A 15,418-nucleotide genomic window follows, 5' to 3' on the forward strand; every position below is an offset into this window, starting at 1 on the left:
GGGCTGATTTACATTTAACCCAGTTGAGTAAGCAAAAATACCCTAGCAGAGGGCAATATAATGTTGTCAGGGAGCAAGGGTATCCTATCAAATTCATATCTTTATTAGATGATAATAAAGTCTGTTATTGTCTTTACTAGCTGTTAATAAAGTCTGTCATGACTCGAAGTTTGTTGCCAAATAGCTGCAACTTATTTATAAGACAATTCAATTTCTTAAATTTCAATTTGTCTTAAATTAATTGTTATTCTTATTTAAGAACATAAACTGAAATTTAATATATTGAATTATTCTTCTAAAATTCTCAAAAATTATACTAAGAAAGTAACGAAATATGATCCGATCTAAATATGCCCAAATTTTTCAGAATTTAGTTTGCCTTCAACAAAAATGCGATTTGTCTGAATGAAAGCCTTTTTATCTTAGTTGAAAATAAATTTAAATCCAAAAACCTTTTAAAGACTATATGTAACAAAAGAAATAAATAAATTGATAAAAAAAAAAAAAAAAAAGCTTTTGGTTTTACAAAAATCGATTAATGAAACTAATGAAAATTGAGCAAAGTCCAGCTCGCATTTGATTTAGCCAGCAGAAGCAAAGTGCATGTCACATTCGACTATGGCCAAAAGAGACTTCTGCTTTCTTGGCATTTTCTATGCGGTCTGTGCTCCGGCTCCTGTGTTAGCTGGGTTGATTTGCTGGGTGTGTCCATTGTGGCGCATTGTAGTCCGCACCTCCCGTAAATCCATTTTGTGATATTTAATTGAAATATGGTGCCCTGGAGTAGTCCGGCTGCCAGTTGAGTATCTGGTTGTCTGGCTATTCGTTTGCCCAGTTATTTGCGATTTACGAGGCGGCCCAATGAGTTTTCTGCGCGCACTCAGTGGATTAGGGCTTGGGCAATGGCTTCGATTTACGAGTAGTTGTAACGAGTTGCTGCGACTCAAAGAGCACCATTTTGGCCATGGTTTATGCTAGGTAATTAATAATACCCGGTTTCTGTTTCGGATTTCTTTATTTGCAGGACGCCAAGTTGCGGCAGATTGTGACGATGGGGCCACAGGACACACTCGAGGAGAAGACCGTCACCATTTGCCATGGCTCCGATTTTGTCAACATGACATTTGTCAACTTCTGCTGCACACGACGGGACATTGCCCAGGTAAGAAGCAACAAGCAAAGGGGTGAATTGTACCGGCAGCAGGAGGGGGGCTGCTGTCATTCCTCTGCTGGCAAAGCTCCAATGCCAACAGCTGCTCATTATGGCCAATTGACAACTTGACGACAATTGAAATGCGAGCATTGAGGGCCCATCAAAAGCTATTTGGGAGCGTAAAACTGGGTCATCCACACACACACACACACACACACCTCATTCATACACATTCTTGCACACACACCTTGAAACTCATTTGGGAATTGTGAAATGGGTCGTAAGCGCGAAACTGAATAAGCAGACATATACGAGTATTCCAAATTTCCATATCGTTCGCAATTTGAGACAGTTCCGTATAGCAATATATTCTGAAATATATTATTTAACAAATTCATTATCTTTATAGGCTTTTTTCATGGCTTTTTTGGTTTTATCATAAACTAATTTTTATGTTTCTGTGAAATTTTTAGACTAAAATTTCGGGTTTTCTTTGTAATTTAACTAATGATTTATATATAATAATAATTTAAAATGATAATGATTTACATACAATAATATATTATTTTAGCTAAATTTTCTGTGAGATTACATTTTGTGCCTTTGCACAAGATATTTATCGCATTTGTTTGTAGCTTATAAATCGCGATATTTATAGTCAAACTTTACTTTGCATTCAATCTAACCTTTATAGCCGCTGCTTAGTCTAGGGACTTTTTGGATAGTATTTATAAGTGTTACGGATATGTAGTTCAATAGTCCATCTACCCTACCTATACATGAGACTAACTACTCTATATCCAGCCTATCTATTAAAAACTCTGCCCTAATAACTCTATAAAGCGAATTGTCTACAATACACGGAATTTGGAACAGACTCGTAACATGCACTTCAGTTCAGAAAACTGCGTCTATCCACACACATACACACCCACACACACACACACACACACACTCACCCACACACTCCTTCTTACTCACACACATACACATTGTTGGAGTCATTAGGATACATTGGGGCACACCTGGCGCCAGTTGTTGTGGGGCTATTTTTAACCGTTTGCCGACTGCGCGTAAAAATATAAGTGACTGTCGAACACATTTTATTGATTTAGCATAGGGGGCTGGTGGGCCACGCCTTTTCTATGTCTGACTGGACACAAAACCGAATACGCTTCAAAATCATATCGCTCGTATGGGAATACAAAGTAACCCAGCCACGCCCCCCTCCCCCTATGCCTCTGGCGCGCCTTGCGCATAGAGGTGACCTTGCTCTTGCTGGAGCTGACAGCGTTGTGTTTGGTTTTTGGTCAAAATCAATGTTCTATATTTTATCACGGGCTCGTCTATCCGGGGCGCAGCCAGAGCCGGACACGGACACGGACACGAACGTCGGTGCTGAGCAGCATGGCATGTGCGTGCATGCATGTTATTGTTATTATTTTTGGCACGCGTCGCCAGCGTTTCTATAAACAAAATCGAATGCCAAAATTTCATAAACTTTTACGCCATTTCGGGCCGCACAAAAATATAATCCGCACAAAATAATAAATAAACATGCAGCTTAGCACACAGACACACACACACACACACAAACACGAAAAACGAAAGAAAACTGAGTGAGGTTATTTTGGTATTTGTTTTGAATATTTTGGAGAATATCAAACAAATGCAGTGAACATGAATGTGCACTGTGGACTTGTCTGCCAGCGAATGCAAATGCAAATGCAGCTGCACTTCGAATCAGTCAACAGCTCGACTCGATGTATGTGAATCTGTATGCCATTTGAATCTGTGCAATGCAATGAAAATCATTTAGCATAACTGTAATCTATATCAGAAGCAAGTCTTCCAATCCTCGTCTGGCCATTGGAATGTAGTATGCCATGGGCGTGTGTAATCTGATATTTTGCGCTTGGCAAATTCAATTAGTTCTGTGTTCATGCTGGAAGCCTCTTATAGAAATACCCAATCAGTTGCTAGAAGCTAATTTTAAGTTGAATTTTGAGCATTCGACCTTTCTGAGTCTACAGTGGAAGACTATAGAAAATATAATTGAAATTCCTTTAATTTCAACAAGTCAGCAGCGTGTTAAAGGTGTTTGTATTTACTTATAGGTAAATATTTAGAAAGCAGGTTTATGGCAACTTCTCGTTAGATAGTATCTAACAGTTACCCTAAAGATAATATTTATGTGTATGCGTTTATATATATCAGACCTACATTTGCTAATGGAATTAAAACTCAAACGTAATTAAATCCCAGTGTCAAATTATTATTTACTAATATTTATTTATTTTCATAACATAGACGTATCAAAATTTGTTTAATTTATATAAACATTTTTAGCATTTGGTCCACTCTGAACATTCACAAAATTTCAGAGTGGTTGCGGCTGTCATGTGATATGTAACCTCGTTCTTGCTTTCTCTTGCATCTCTTTCATCAATTCATCTCATTCTCCCATTCAGGTCCTGCTCGCAGACGCCTTCCGTTCCCCCTCACTTCCTCTTTCTATTCACCCCTTTCTCGAATTTACCTTCTGCTCAAATACATTTCTTTCTCTGATTCGCCTTCTCCCCTTTACCTCCTTCTCCTTCTCATTCACTACTGTATCCAATCCATCTCCATCTCCCCTTTACCTCTTTCTCTGACTCATTTCCTTCATCTATTTCTACTCTCACCTCGCCCTAACTTTCATTTCAATTCTCAATTCAGCTCAATATGTTCCGTTCACCTTTTGCTCTAAGTAAATGCAACTGTAACCGTAAATCAAAAAACCTTTTCATGACAATCAATCTTTAGCTTGTAGCCTGTGTCCCGTTAACTCTTGAACTTATTTTTGAGTTTGTGTAACTTCAGTTGATTTATTTGCTCGGCTTACAGTCGTCGACTCTATTATGTACCGTGTCACATCCATGCTGACCTTATCGCCCTGTGCTTGCATTGTCTTCTTCCAGATCTGGACGGACGGGCTCATCAAATTGGCCTACAGTCTGGCCCAGCTGAACGGCTCGGCGATTATGTTCCTGCAGAAGGCGCACACAAAGCTCTGCCTGCAGGTGGACAAAAGCGGACGCATCCCAGTCAAAAAGTAATTGCCACTGTAGCCCGCACAGAACCCACACAGAACCCACAGAGTCCCAAGCAGTGAGCAGGCCATGGCCCCGAGGTTGGGCCTCTTGTGGTTGGGGGCTCTTTGGCTTTTGTGCATTGTGTGTTGAAGCATTTGACAATATTTGTTAAGTGTTGGCTAGAAAATTGAAATTTACGCCAATTTCTTTTCGTATTTCCCTGCTCTTCTGTCCCCCCTCTACTCCCTCTACTCTCCATCGACGCAACAACTCAATGTGGCTGGAACGTGGCTCATGCATCACTGACGCCAACACCGACGCCGACTTCGTCGCCAACGCCAACGCCAACGCCGACTACATCATCAACACGAACCACATTGTCTGGCTGGAAAACGAACCCACATAATAAAATCAATCCAACACCACCCCCAACCCCGGACCGTCTGTGTGCCGTGTTGTCGTCCTGGTCGTGACCACTTTAGCATCATTAAACTTTTTGCGCAAAATAAAGAGGATCGGAAACGTGTCGAGAAGGCGCTGGACGTGACCGGTCTGCCGTCGGGCAAGGTCGATAGCATATCGGTGTCGAAATTTCAATTTGAGGACTTTTATAATTTGTACAAATATCTGACGCAGCGCTCCGAGGTGGAGCGGCTATTCGATAGCATGTGAGTACAGTTGAGTCAATCAATTGGATTGCAATTCAGTTTTCTTCTTCTCTGATTTTACTTAACCAATTCCCAATTCCATATCTATGCAGCGTGGGCAATGCGAAGCGCAAATGCATGTCCGTAGCGCAGCTGGTGGAGTTCCTTAACAAAACGCAACGCGATCCGCGCCTCAACGAGATTCTCTATCCCTATGCGAATAATGCGCGCGCCAAGGAGCTCATCCAGCAATACGAGCCCAACAAGTTCAACGCGCAAAAGGGCCACCTTAGCTTGGATGGCTTTTTGAGGTAAGCACCCACTGAGGGAGGCCCCACACGCTGGCTAGCACGTCCTTAGGCCCTGCGCCTGGGCCTGACAGTTTATCATTCTCGCCAAACGCCTGTTATAGGCACTTGACGGCACTCTATAGCCCACAAGAGGGCGCCGCTTGCATATGACGCGAGGCCTAAGACGACAACAACATCATCACAATCATCATCATCATCAGCCACTAGCACACTTCACTGTTGCTCGGGCGCGAAGGACGCGCGCCATTGTGTCCTTCACATATCACATGCAACATATGCAAAATAATATTAAAAGAATATGCATGCAACAATAGCGAAAAATACGCAGCGAATACAACTGCTTCATGTGGGCCAACGTGTTGAGCTACTCGATTAATAGCTTTGCGCAGAGCAAAATGACAGAGGTTTTTAAGGGAAACTGAGAAGTTTGATAGGCAAGGAAAGGAAAAGATTTATCGAGATAAGTTTATGGCAAAATGATTTTAAATGCTACGTCTTTCATTATTTGAAAGGAAATATCGATTGTTGTTTTTACAAAAAAACATAAAAATGTAATCATTCCCAGATCTTAACTTGAATCAGGGCAACTACTTACGTACAGCTTGGGTCATGAATATAATAGAGAGCACTAAATGTTAGTTTTCAGCATGTTTTCAAATGGAAAATTAAACAGTTTTATATAATATAAATAACATATAATTACTACATACATATATGTAGTTAAGAAACATACATTTATACCAATCTTAAAAGCCAATTAAATTTTTACAATTTTAATTCAATCTTCCTCTCTCTCTCTATTCTTCACTCTCCATACCACTCACACTCTCCCTCCCTCTCTCTCTCTCTCTCTCTCTCTCTCTCTCGCTCTCTCTCTATTTCTTTATTTCCATCTAACTCTCTCTTTCTCCTTATCCATCTGTCCCTCTCCCTCTTTCTCTCTCCATCTCACTGTATCTATCCCCCTCTCTCGTTCTTTCTATGTATCTGCCTCTCACTCTGTATATGTATATATCCATCCTTCTCCTTCTCTCTATATCTATATTTCCTCTCATACTAGATATTTGTCTACATTTCCCTCTCTCTTACTGTTTCATTATATCTATCCATTCCCTTTCATCTTTCCGCTCTCCCTGTTGCTCTCTCCAAATATTTGACACCCACTCTAATTTATTCTCTTGCCTCTCGCATTTCAGATATCTGATGGGCGATGATAATCCCATAATGGCGCCCAACAAGCTCGATCTCTGCGATGATATGGATCAACCGATGTCGCATTACTTCATCAACTCCTCGCACAACACCTACCTAACGGGTCATCAGCTGACGGGCAAGTCATCTGTGGAGATATACAGGCAATGCCTGCTTGCCGGCTGCAGGTGAGTGCTGAGTGCGGATTACTGAGTGCCGTCCTTTGCCATGCCGTGCTGTGGCATGGTGTGGCATGTGGCTGTGGTCATTTTGTGAGGGCGAAGCCATGCTTCTTAATTACACAATTAAATGGACACATGTGTGTGCGTGTGTGTGTGTGCGTGTGAACGTGTGGTCAGTTGCCCATATTTTGGATGCTGGCCGTGACCTTGTTGCAATGTTGCGCTGTCGTATGTCTGTATATGTGAAGTGTGAGCCTTCGCACACATATGCCACACACTCATTATGTCAGGTGTGTGCGTGTGTGTGTGTGTGTGTGTGTCACTTTTGCCACTGCGCTGCTTTTTAGTGCAACGGAAATTGCATGGTCGCCATTTTTACGGCCGCCATCAACAACATGGCGTGCTGCTGATGCGCTGCATCCGTCGCAGTCGGCGTCGCCGCTGCAGTCGCACGCTGACTGCGCTGCACACATCACAAAATTTATTGACGCACAAGTTATTGCAAGGACATGGCGAATGATTTTGATTGTTGCCATTGACGTTGACGTTGCTCTTGCCGCTTTGACCGCATTATCTGATAAACACTTTTTTTATGCGCCGTCATTTTGTGGCCATTTGCGGCGTCAGTTAATTTGATGGCTTCCACTTGTTTGTCGATATCAGACATTGCTTCACTGCTTGCTTTGTTTTTTTATTGACTCAGATGCGTTGAGCTGGACTTTTGGAACGGACGCACCGAGGAGCCGGTAATTGTGCACGGCTATACGTTTGTGCCCGAAATCTATGCCAAGGACGTGCTGGAGGCCATCGCGGAGAGCGCATTTAAAACATCCGAATACCCTGTGATATTGAGCTTCGAGAATCACTGCAATCCCAGGCAACAGGTAAGTCCCACACACAGTTAGCTTGGGGCCAATGAATGGGCGCCCGCATTTCGACAGCTGCCGCTGCTGGCGAAAAGTGACTTGTCCTAAACTAACGGTAACGAAAAGCCAACCCCATGTCCCCTGCCCTGAGCTAACAGCGTGCGCTGTGCTGAAAATTGGAATGTGGGGCGCATTAGATATGTGTGCACGAAAAGCACGATGGGCACGAAGAACACGAAGAGCTTGAATAGCTCGATTGAGCATAAAGTTATATAAATGTTATTAGGGAGTATAACATATGATTGAATAGCCTTGTACCGGGTGGAGCAAAGTTATTTTTTCATTAATAACAATTGTTCTGCTTGAGTTATTTAATCCTTTAGCGCTATTCCGTCTAATTGAAAAAATTATAGCCGTCAAGTAGTCGCCGCTAGAGTTGTCCGTTTTACGACATTTTACATCACTCTTGGCAGAGCTTGGGGCGATAGATGATTGCTCTGCTGGTGAATATTCTCATTTATCACTTCAAGAGTCTAATAAAAATTCAGAAACGGTTAAGTCATATGACTTGACCTGCTAAAAATGAGAGATTAAGCGACCCGGAAGTAATTCCGTCATTCCATCGCTCCAGCGCTGTAAGCCTTTGCATGGCTTGTCGCTTTATATCCTGCATATGTTTACTTCTAAAATATCAAACCGAATTGAGATTTGGCGACATTTGTAAAGGCTATAGCTCCAAATAGGCCGATTGCCTCTGCCTCGCCCTGTATTTAAATGAAGTGAAAATAGCTCTACATAAGTGAGCATAACTAATAAGTGAAACGAGCAGGCATCCCTTAGACATGAATGATTATAGCGTAGTGAATATAAAAGAAGTCAACTCATGCAGCTTAATCTAGTCATCATAACTTGAAATCCCTCTAAATGCAAACTAGCTTCGATTATTCAAATATGATACAAGATTAAATTACCTTATCATACCTATTATCTACACACTCCTTTGCCGACTTTAGACACATGACTTTCCTTAACTGAGCAGAACTCTCTAAGAGAACTTGCCATATCTGAGCAGAGCTCTGCCGCAGCTAAAGTCGACATGAAAACGCGGCTTATCATGTCTAAGCTCGACTTAGGACGACTTATGTCACGTCAACACGGTAATCACGCTGAACAGGACTCAAATTTTTTGACTTCGTGTATTTAGCAAATATTACAACACGCTGGAATCTCCAACAGCGCTCGATCCCCTACCGCCCTAGCACGCTCCTGCCCACCTCTCCCCCCTCTCGCATTAGTCAAACAATTCGTCAGAAGGCAAACAAAAAAAAAAAAACAAAGCAAAAACTTACCCGTTCACATGTATGTATACCCAACCACCCAGAGGGATTCCACAGTGCCACGCCCCCGCCCCCACCCGGCCTGCGCCTACCATCCAACCAGTGTGAGCCCCGCCTCCCCACTCAAATATTGCGCAGCTCAGCTGCCGTGTGGCTGAGTAAATCTCAGCAGCTACTCGAAAGGTAATTGGCTGATGCTTTAGCTCCACGAGATAATAACAAAGGCAAACTTTTTTAGGGCCACGTGGGGCTGGCGAACAGCTGCACAGGTGCAGGAGGCGGCACAGGCATCTGGTTAAAGTTTTACCATTAAAAGTAGTTACATAAACTAAATTTACCATAGGGAACATGTAACTAACATAGGCAGGCAGGCAGGCTAGCATTCTGATGGGGAAAGAGAGGGAGAAAGGGCGAAGGGGGGGACCATGAAAGTTGGCCAGCTGCTTACGAAGGCTGTTCATCAAATTTCAGTTAACAGCCAGTTAGCCAAACTAATGTTGTTGCAACATTTTGCAGGCAAAGATTGCGAACTATTGCCGTGAGATCTTTGGCGATATGCTGTTGGATAAGCCGCTCGACTCGCATCCGCTGGAGCCGAATGTGGATTTGCCGCCGCCCTCTGCGCTGCGGCGCAAGATCATCATCAAGAACAAGAAGAAGCATCATCACCATCATCATCATCATCACAAGAAGCCATCGTCGGCAATGGGACAGGGCACACCGGCTGGCGGCAATAAACTAACGACGGCGAACTCAGGTGAGTGGCCACATGGCGTATGCGTAATGTTTTTTTGCGCTCTTCTATCAGAGCTGCTGCTGCTGCTGCTGTTGCTATTAGTTTTATGATCCCAGTTGTTGCTGTTGTTGTTGTTTAATATGCTACAGCATTGAGCTGCCTGTTTGCCTAGCCCAACTCTCGGCAAATGTAAATGAGCTCCAAGCACGCAGCTGTTGTTGTTTGCTCTTCTTCAACTTTCTATGCGGGGCTTAACTTGGATATTGAGTTTTCAACTGATTTCAGCTTTGCTTATTTACTGTTTTGAAATATGGTTTAAAAAAACGTTGCAGCGTTTCATTAACTAGTTTTTGGTAAGCGAAAAGTTTATATATATGGCTTTAGTTGATGGAACTTTCGTTTTGCTATGCAATCAAGTTGAAGCCACATTGAAGGCTAATTTGCTTAGAAACGGCTTTCGAATCATCAAGTCATTTGTGTTTATTTTATATTTTCAATTTAATATGGTACTCGAAATTTTTAAATTATTTCGAGTTGATAAGTTTTTTGTTTATAGCTAAAATTTAATTTAATTTTTATTTCCTTTTTTTTAATTTATAATCCTATCATTTATTGCAAAATCCAACTATCATAAAATCCAACTATCATAAAACTAAGCATCTCTTAAGCATGTCGAATTCGCATATCTAATAGTTTTTATTCAAACTCTGGTAATTAGAAAATAATTCTGATTAATTCTAAATAATTTTTGTAAATTATTTTCAACGATTTTTATTATTAATAGATTAGGCAGCACATAAACAGAAATATTTCTACATCGCTTTACCATTTAAAAATCCAATTAAAACTCAACTCAAAGACAAAACATCGTTTCATATGGCACAGTCTTTGCTGCAATTTCTATGGCAAAACTTTTGATTGAATTGAAAGCAATTTCCAAAGAATAAATTGCTTAAACAATATGGACAATTTAAGTGCTTGCTGAAACTGTTATCACTTAAAGATCCAATACAAATTCCATTACTTGCACTTGGCTATCAGCAAACACTTAAAATGTAAATTAGTTTTAGTTTTGCATAATCTGGTGCATGCTTGGAGCTTGGAGCTTGGAGCTATTCAAGCTCGCGCTGATTATAAACACAGATCAAATCAATATTCCTGACTTGCAGCCATATGTTTGAAAGTTCTTTGAAGTGTGTCTGCTCCTCCGGCAGCTGGCATTTTGGTCTCTTGTGCCTAAGTTTGCCTGGCACATGTCTAAAGTTTTATTAGTACTTTACATATAAATGTATTTAGTTGTGCGCTTGGCGTCCTGGCTAATGGGGCAGAGACGCGTCTGCGTCAGCGTCTGCATCTGTAGCTGTTGCTGTTGGTGTTGCTGTTGCTATTGGTGGCTGCAATTCGTGCTGGCGTCCATTTGCATGCACAAGTGCACAATTTAGCCATGGCTGACACTCCATGCCATTTTGTGGCGTTTCGCTCCCGCCCAAAGGCGCCCGGTTGACATTCTGCTCATGAATTGCGAAAAGCCAATTTATAAATGCAAATGACTTTTGCCACTGCCGCCTGCAGTCGCATTCCCAGTTGGCCTGCCGCCACTCTCAGCCAGCAGCTCCCATTCGAGCTGCACACAGTTTAAAACGTCTGGCGCTCATTGGAGTGTTCATAGCGCCGATCCCTCCCAGTCGACCCAACCTAATCCCAACGCAATCGAGCAATTGGCCCAACCAACGCCTCTCTTGGCCGCAATTTTCAACTTCATGCAATTAATTTATTTCATTACACACATTTTGCATTCAGCCAAGGAACACTTTTAAAAGCTTTTCGCTAGATATACTCTAAAATAAAAACAGGAAATAAATATATATATACCCTATACGGAAATAAAGGGGAGACCAGGTTAAGGTATTGCAAATGGAGCAGAGATATAGCTTAATGGAATCTTCCCCAATTTCTTTAAGAATACATCTAGATTCTTAACAAAAATCTAGTTATTAACTTCAAATAATTGAGTCAGGTCAAAAACAGCCAAAATTGGTAATATATTTATTTTAATTATAAATCAAATTCAATTGAGAATCTATAATTTCCATTTCAAGTCTCCTCAATGATCATTAATAATTTCGTCTCCTGCTCTTGCTGCACACTAAGTTATGTGTATATTACAGCAAATGTAATTCAATTTGGTGTAAATTGATAAATTAATATAAATATATATATATATATTTTTTTAATATTCTTCTTTTTTAACAATTCAGAAATTCATGTACAATTAAAATTTTAAATTCATTTTTGGCTAAAATAAATTTAGCTTTTATTGAATATGCTTGAATATGCAATTGAATTCAGCTTAAGTTTGGCACATATTCAAAACCTTAAAGAGCTATCTTAACTGCTCGCATAATTTATCATACAGACATATATTTTATATATCTGTATATATGTATCTAAAGGGTATCTGAAAGTCAAATCCACTCAACTCTTTAGCATTCGAATTGTTATTTGTTGTTATGGCATAATATGTCTACCATTTATTCAATAACTATTTCTTTTTTTTTGCAGTTGATGCCGCTGCCAAGGCCGCAACAGCGGCAGCAGCCGCTGCCAATGCACAACAAGTGGCTGCCGCAGCGCAGGACGAGGCTGGCGCTGGAGCCGGACGGACACTGACAGGCGCCGCAAATGGTGACATTGTGAGCGGTGCTGGCGGAGGACATGCGCCGCCATTGCAAGTAAGTGTGTGTGTTTGTGTGAGTGTCAGTGTATGCGTGTGTGGGTGTGGAAATGGCATGCCTGTAATTGCATTTAATAGCAGCTCACACGCACACACTTTCCTCTATTTGCGATGCTTGTTGCCTCTCGACTCCGCAGGACTCGGTTGATTTGTCGCACTGTTTGTCTGCCCTGCCTCCCTCTCTCCCCGACACACAATATGAGCTCCCCCGCGTGTGCTTGCTTTGCTTGCTAGAGAACGAGTATTCAGTTGTTGTTCTTGATGTTGATTGTCATCGTTTGCTGTGTTTACGCTTTGAGTTTACATACATCGTAATGACAACAACCTCGAGCTCCTTCTCCCTGTCTTCCTGCCAGACTCACTCAGACATGTGGCAATGCTGTATAAATGAATTTGAAGAGCTGCTTGATGACCAGCAGCAGTCAACGAACCGTAAATACGAGAAAAAGAGTTTGTCACACACACACACATTCACACACTCACACACAACTTCCTGATCCAGATAAAGATGCGACAGAAGCATAAAACCTGCTCTCAAATGAATGCAGCATTATATTAAGGCTCCCTCCTAAGCTCAGCTCTTCACATAAGCATTTAAATGCTTATGCGCAGTGCATGTTAATTGGCTTTAAGCCGTTTGCCCTTGTATGAGTGTGAAGGATAATTGGGTGGGATATATAGTTTAGATTGTTGCCATTTAGCAACTTATTCAAATTATTTAAATTATATTTTCGATTGGTTTACTGGTTTATTATACTATATTTATATATAATTTATTTTACTTTATTTATATATTTATTTTAGTATTGTATTTTCTTGTAGATTTTAAATTACATTTGACTATGTTTATGACTATGTTTTGACTATGTTTTTTATTTTAAGTTTTATTTTACTTTACTTATTTATATATATATTTATGTTTTTATTTTTAGTTTATTTTATTTTATTTTTTATTTTATTTATTTATTTATTATTTTTATTTATTTATTTTATTTATTTATTTATTTTTTTTTTTGTAAATTGAAGAAAAAAGATTTTTTTGTATAGCTTTTAGACTGTACATCGGTATAGATAAGCACCCCAGATTTCTTGGAAATGTAAACGCCATTGATTACACATATTTCAACTAAAATGAAATTGCTGCTGACAAGTAATGAGACTAAAGAAGAGCAATACTACTTCCAAGAACTGTATTTCTGCAGCTCTTGCATTTATTGATGACCTTCAACTGTGTTAATATTCAATGTAATTTGACATTTGATTTGCAGCAGGAAGCGAGGCCAATTAACCACATTTCATGTGTTCGAATCATGTCTATAATAAGCCACATATTGTACAGAGTGAAACTGACATATTTTATGACCTGAATATAGTTCGATATCAAAGCTAGTAGAATGCGTATAATATCTCAAATTAGTGTTCAATTGATTGCACTTAACTATCCCATGACTCTTGGTTAGTCGCAGTTCAAAAGAGCTACCTTAAATTCCCCCTCGAAGCTTGGTTTAATCTCAGCTTGTGCTAGCTTCTCAATTTCCCAGAAATATGTGCATTTCCCTATTTATGTGCATCATTTCCTCTCCTTGTTTTTTTATTTTTTATTAAACCCAAGATAATATGCCAGCGGCTGCGTAATGGTCTTCATATCCTGGCAGAGTGCTCAGTTTAATGGCTCCGTAAGCCTCATGAGCATTATGCATATTAATTTAATTGCACAGTTTGCTATATTGGGGCACACATCATTATTCATGATTTTGCCAGAGCAACCGCCAAACAAACAAACCGACAGAGTGACGGACAGAACGGACAAACTGGCCAGCCAACAGTCAACATATTTGGCTCCTCACAATTTCGCAAATTCTAGCTAATGGCAGCAGCAGCAGCTCTTCCGTTGCGGCGCACGGTTTTGGCAGCACTGTGAGTCTTGCATTGCATTTGGGGCCACATGAGAGGCTGCGGTCAGCAGGGAGTCGGTGGCACAAAGGGCGGAGGCGGAGATATCGCCCGCTCTTGAATATGGTTTGTAGTGGTGCAGTGAAAGCCAAATGGATTCAATTCGTCGTGAATGCAATGCGAATCGAGACGGAAAATGGAAAATGTGAAATGGAAAATGCAGCAAGCTGAATAGCCAAGGGGACAGTTTGGGCTGGGGGTGTGGCAGCTATCATAGATACCGTTGTGCCGCAGTTGTCGTTGTGAGCTTTATTCAATGCAACATACAATATCGACATGGACGCGCATTATGTGAAGTCCAGCAGCTACTGTTATTGCTCCTCCTACTCCTCCTCCGGTGGGGGCGAGGACGACGACAGGAAACACAATCTATGCCATTTTCTTGCCATTATGCGCTGCGCTCCCCCATTATCGACACCGAACCCATTGACTCCATCCATCGGTCCATCTGTCTGCCTGGCTGCCTCACTGCCTGCCGCCTGTCGGATCTGTTGCAGCGATAACAACGCAACATTTTAAAAGCTTTTCATATTGCCCAGCTGGGTCGCCTAGCTGAACTCAGCTCCCGACTATGTATAATAAATATTGCAATTTTTCACATGATGTCAGCCAATAATTTATTGTCGTTCAGAAATAAATACATATACATACATATGTAAGGATATATAAAATAACTTTAAGCACATATTCAACATTTCATTACTTCGGCTGCGTTTCTATACCTAAACATCTCATTTGTAACTGTATATATTTGAAAAAAATATTTATATGAAAAAGCACTAATTAAAAATTTTATAAAATTTATTAAGTTAAATGCATATTATTTTTAATTCATTTTACGTCCAGGAGCCAATTTTAAATCGGGAAAAAATAATTAATTATTAAACGAATCTTCCATAGATCGCTAAAAACAATTTTTTTTTCTTTTTTTTCTATTCTCAAAATGTATTTTGTATATTAAAAACAAAAAAAACATCCTTTATATTCCGTAGCAAATTCGCCAGAGCTCAAAGGATAGCACCGGCTCCTCGGACTCGGACAGCTCTAGCGACGATGAATCCCTGCCCAACACAACGCCCAGTCTGCCCAGCGGCAATGAGCCGCCGCCGGACAAGGCCCAGAAGGAGACGGAAGCAGGTGCCGAGATCTCAGCGCTGGTGAACTACGTGCAGCCCATACACTTCAGCTCCTTTGAGAATGCCGAGAGTAGGTGACATCAGCACTGATGCCTTTT

The 15,418-nt window shown here is 40.8% G+C and overlaps 1 protein-coding gene across 3 annotated transcripts in view; it reads left to right on the forward strand.

Moving 5' to 3' along the window:
* Nucleotides 1-15,418, forward strand: part of Plc21C (Phospholipase C at 21C) — a 52,892-nt gene that overhangs the window by 33,848 nt on the left and 3,626 nt on the right. For all 3 annotated transcript variants that reach the window (XM_018001945.2, XM_018001947.2, XM_018001946.2), the window contains exons 3-11: nucleotides 1,025-1,162; nucleotides 4,114-4,247; nucleotides 4,710-4,895; nucleotides 4,988-5,185; nucleotides 6,382-6,564; nucleotides 7,262-7,442; nucleotides 9,278-9,518; nucleotides 12,060-12,229; nucleotides 15,177-15,390. In XM_018001945.2, coding sequence (XP_017857434.1) covers nucleotides 1,025-1,162; nucleotides 4,114-4,247; nucleotides 4,710-4,895; nucleotides 4,988-5,185; nucleotides 6,382-6,564; nucleotides 7,262-7,442; nucleotides 9,278-9,518; nucleotides 12,060-12,229; nucleotides 15,177-15,390 — 1,645 coding nt within the window. The remainder of the gene's footprint in view (nucleotides 1-1,024; nucleotides 1,163-4,113; nucleotides 4,248-4,709; nucleotides 4,896-4,987; nucleotides 5,186-6,381; nucleotides 6,565-7,261; nucleotides 7,443-9,277; nucleotides 9,519-12,059; nucleotides 12,230-15,176; nucleotides 15,391-15,418) is intronic.

The sequence above is a fragment of the Drosophila arizonae genome, chromosome 3 (assembly GCF_054131065.1).
Source record: "Drosophila arizonae isolate 15081-1271.41 chromosome 3, UAZ_ARI_1.0, whole genome shotgun sequence".
In the NCBI taxonomy this organism is placed as follows: Eukaryota; Metazoa; Arthropoda; class Insecta; order Diptera; family Drosophilidae; genus Drosophila; species Drosophila arizonae.